A 4,859-nucleotide genomic window follows, 5' to 3' on the forward strand; every position below is an offset into this window, starting at 1 on the left:
AAATAAATAAAATAAAATAAAATAAATATTTCTATATTTTCTATGTTATATTATTATATTATATTTCATTTATCATATATATAAATATAATATCAATATATAAATATAAATATATACCTCTAATAATCTTGCCAATATAGGTGCAAATTTATATGTGTGAATAAGAGCTTGTCTTGCTGCAGCATTGCGACAAGCATTTTGTAAAACATCAACAGTACTCCAAATTAAAGTAGTTCTAGATGCTAAAGAATTCATAAGCTCATGCAAACTAACATAGAATTCTGCTGCTATGCTGGTTCCAGGATCAAAGATACTCAAATCTAATGATGTACTTATTACCTTTCAAATAAATTTTGTAAAAAAATATTTTACATTAACTAAATCTTTTTGTTCCAACATTTTATATAATATTAAACATATTAAAATATTTCATCAAAATTATTTATTTAAAATTAACTATTTTAAGTTTTTTTAAAATTTATTTTTAAATTTCATACAGATTACAAATATGAAAAATAGAATTTTTAAAATTTAAAATAATAATATATAATAATTACTTACACCAAGATTTCTTTGTAAAATTGAAGCAGTTGTTTCACTAGGATGTTTAGTATATTCCAAAACTGCCGATATAAATGTTCTTATATGTTGATACTTGTCCATTGTATTTAATTTAATTTAATAATTATATAATTTTGAATTTTAATATAAATCTAATTAACATTAAAATTGACAAAAAAAGTAAATTTTTATATGTAAATTACAAATATAATTTTAGAGTATTATCTTATCAATGAAATATTTTATAAAATAAAATAATGTATATATGTATGCATATGCAATATAAATAATTCTTATTTGTACATCCCAAAAATATTAAGCATACACGTTTTTTTGACACATATAAACACATTCACAAAGTTATAAATAAGAAATAGCATTTCACGGAAAACCAGTATTTGGCGGCCATTTCTAAACTTTATATTTAAAATTAACCAATTATATCAGAGTTAATCAGAGTAGCTAATAGTTATATATAAAATTCCTATACTTATGTTTTTTATTTAAAAATTAATTAATATTATAATTAAATTTTATTATTTAAAATTTATATAATTAAAATTTATTTTATATTTAATAATTATTTATAAAAAAACTTGTACAAATAAATATTGTGCATGATTGTAAAAAATAGAAATAATAAATTAGACATAAAAATTTGCTAGATACATAGAAATCTACTAGATCTATAATAAATTTTTATGATAATTTGTTTAATTTAACCAAACAATCTTAAATATAACATCAAATTGAAAAGTATAAATTCTAATGAATTTTTTATAAAATTTTAAATGTTCTGTATTGAATATTCAATAATTTGATAAATGATATTTAATTTTTAATAATTAAATATTTTAAATATTATAATGCAAAAAATTTGAAATAAAAATTTAAAATAATATACATATTATTTTATTAAGATTTATTGTTATAAAACAAAGAATTATCATGTTATTAAAATTATAAATAAGTGCTTTTTTTAACTATATATAGAGGAATGTATTATAAAATCAAAATAATATTATTGGTCAGCAGTGGCGCCGTTCTCTTGTAGTGTTCATTGAAATGCGCCATTTCCGATTCGAGGAAAAAGAAAACGACATTGAAGAAAGGTACTCTCAAAGGATCTTCTGAGATTGAAATCTGTTCAACATTTCTTCTTAATTTCACGTACGATAGCTGGTAATTGACTGACTCATTGATTGATCAGTGGTAAAGTTTTGCGTGATCGTGACTGTTGGATTTGACGTTGTAAAAGAAAGTGTCGCAGTACTGTGTGTACCGTGTGCGTGATTCGGATCTAAATCTTAATTCTTTTTAGTGCGATCAACTTTAATTTAAAATTTAGTTATATTAGGTTACAAAAACATTGATACTATTCATTTTATCAAAAAAAAGTGTCATTTGGAACAGTTATTATTTTATGAAAAGTGGTAAAAATATATTCTTCAAACAGAAAAAAAGGGAATGTGAAAAAATCAACAAGCTTCGTAGAGTCGTGTATCTGCCTGTGTGTACCAACCGGAGCTGTCATAAATGTACACATTCTATATAGATTGCACGATCTATGCTCGGTTAGTGGGCCGATTTACTGAAGACAAGTGATCGTATTTGACGCGCGGCAGTGAATTGACATTAATCATCGTCGCGCGGTGTTGTGCGCTCATCGACCGTCTAAAGAGCTAGTGCCGCATTCTTATTCGACGGCGAGCTTCCTTACGTAGCAGGTTAAGCATTGAAAATTTGAGTTTTCAATCTTGCCAGGTGTCCCTTTCCTTGCTACCGCTGAAACGCATTTTTAATGTTCTTTTTTGTAACCCGTCGCGGGTGAAAGAATTATGTTTATGAATAGTGTCATCTAGAGAAGCGCAGAATGTGCTTAATGCTGTGTCTATATTATTCGTTTTTTCTCGTGTATTTTATTGCACGAATAACGATAAAATTTTTGTTAGGATATGCAATTCTTTTAAACTGTGCATTCTTTTTGTCGTTTTACTCAGTTCGTAGATTGCTTTGGCTTCTTGATATTTCAGATCTTGCTGACGTTTCACGGGCGGTGACAAGTACTCAGAACTGTAACTATCGTGGCGCATCGCTTACACCCTTTATTTGCTTCTCTTCCCCTTCCTCCCTCTCTATCTATCTGAAGAGAGAGGTAAAGGGAAAGAAAAAGATATAGTATGAATGAACGAGTTCAAGAGAGAAAGATAAAGTAAGAGTGAGTGAAAGAAATATTGCAAATGAATAAATGAATGAGAAAGAGATAGAATAAGGGGGTGGGATAGTGGTAAGCGAACTAACGAAACGTAAATTAAGCGAATAAGCAAATAAGAGAAAAAAAGATAGAGTATTAATAAGCGCAACAAAGAAAGAAACATCTATGTGAACATCTACATGTGTCCATAAGAGAGAAAGAGAAAGAGAATTTGCGCGCGCGTACACAGAATTCTGTCTGTCCTTATCGGTTTCTTTCTTTCTCAGTCCCTATGCACCGCTTTAACGGTTTCTTGTGATTTTTCAATAATGCTATTTTGTCGAAGGTTATGAGGTGTTGGTTACGTAGATAAGTTTGGGGTGAGTTTGTAAGTATGCAAGTTTGACGTAGCTTCATTTTGTTTTAAGTACAAGAATACATTGTGTATATATGTGTATGTTTTTCATTTAATTTGTTCTCTAAGAACATTTTTTTGATAGCCTGTACCCGGACGGGCTCGCGCGATGCGGACCTGTTTCCTTTTCATCGCCGCAAGTTACGCGAATCTCATGATTACCGTGAAGTTGCTGCGTTTAGTCATCGTGTTACCAATTCTCACTGTTCATTCTTCATTAAAACAGACTACACATTATCATTTAGAGAGTTTATTTGGTTTTATCAATCGTAACATTATCGCAAAACAACAGACTGTTTAATTCGTCCAAACTCGCTTCGCGACTAATTGGATAATGTAATTAACAAAGTCTTCATTTTAATGGGTTAAATTACATATACTATTATTTTTCGTTGGTTTTACTTATTGTGTTTTTCGTTTGTAAGTGACTCATAGAAAATAATTGCAACAGAGTAGCTATCAAATTTTACGTATGCATTTGTGCAAGTCAATTATCTACTTTTTATTAAATTCATCAGTTTCATATGTTTCACAATGTGATCGCGACTTAATACTTATCAGTTTATTTTCATTACAAAATATGCAAAAATATTTTTTTATTTTATTTTAGCGTTTCTTCTTTTAGTCTTTTTTAAATGAATTTATATGTAATACATATAAAATTAATCTTTTATAATTTATTTTAATTCTTTTAAATAATTTTAAATTATTTTATATAGAATATAATAGTAGGAAGTTAAATTACAAAATTAGAAATTGATAAAGTATTTAATTTATTTATGTTTTATTTTAATAATAGTTTCCTTTTTTATAATATAAAAAACTTTACTATTTAATATTTCTGATACTTGTTTTAAAAATCTGAATTTTACAATTATAAAAATATATTTATTTTCTTTTTTTGCAGTATAATATAATTTTTTTTAAATCTTTTACTCTTATCAAAATATTATATTAATATTTATATTTTTTAAATTTTTATTTTTTATAAATATAAATTTAATATAAATTTTTTTAAAAATTTATATGTTAATCTTAAAAAACTTTTATAAATTTTTATATATTTCATTGAAAACTTTAAATTTTATAAAAGAAATTTATGATTTATTATACATTTGTCAATTCATATTATTCAACTTAAAAGATTTAGTTAAATGTTGATTACTGAGTATATAAATGAAAGTCTTATCTATTTATATGGACTTTCACTATAATTAGACATTTATCTACTGAGATTTAGAGGTTTATTTAAATATTAAAAATTATAAATTATTTTGAAATTTAAATAATATTATAATTTAAAATCCAATTTAAAAATTGTTCTAACAATTTATACATAAAACTTTATTATTCTAATAATTTATATAAAAAATCAAATATATATAAATTTTATGTTCCTATAGATATTAGGATTTTTGTGAATATAGAAATGTGTTTTTAATATTTTTATATATTTTTGTAAATTGTAACAAAGCTATGAATAAATTTTAAATATTTTATAAAAAATTTCTTATATTGTAAAAAAAAAAAGAAAATAAAATGAAAAAAATAACATAATTTGTGTTGCTGTTTGTTTATGAAGTATATAATGGAAATTATTAAAAATAATAAAACAAAATTAATATTTTAATTATTTTTAAATTATTATAATATAATTTTAGTTTTAATACAAATGTTACAATATATATA

The 4,859-nt window shown here is 24.4% G+C and overlaps 2 protein-coding genes across 2 annotated transcripts in view; one reads left to right on the forward strand and one right to left on the reverse strand.

Moving 5' to 3' along the window:
- The window catches only part of LOC102671629, a 4,337-nt gene extending 3,363 nt beyond the window's left edge, over positions 1-974 (reverse strand). The window contains exons 1-2 of the mRNA XM_006620325.1: positions 562-974; positions 118-339 (exon numbers count right to left, since the gene is read on the reverse strand). Coding sequence (XP_006620388.1) covers positions 118-339; positions 562-663 — 324 coding nt within the window. The 5' untranslated portion in view covers positions 664-974. The remainder of the gene's footprint in view (positions 1-117; positions 340-561) is intronic.
- A 2,350-nt stretch (positions 975-3,324) lies between these two features.
- LOC102672815 (ras-related protein Rab-5B-like) overlaps positions 3,325-4,859 on the forward strand; it is a 7,084-nt gene continuing 5,549 nt past the window's right edge. The window contains exon 1 of the mRNA XM_006620334.2: positions 3,325-3,418. Coding sequence (XP_006620397.1) covers positions 3,325-3,418 — 94 coding nt within the window. The remainder of the gene's footprint in view (positions 3,419-4,859) is intronic.

Source organism: Apis dorsata, unplaced genomic scaffold (assembly GCF_000469605.1).
Source record: "Apis dorsata unplaced genomic scaffold, Apis dorsata 1.3 scaffold_502, whole genome shotgun sequence".
NCBI classification, from domain to species: domain Eukaryota; kingdom Metazoa; phylum Arthropoda; class Insecta; order Hymenoptera; family Apidae; genus Apis; species Apis dorsata.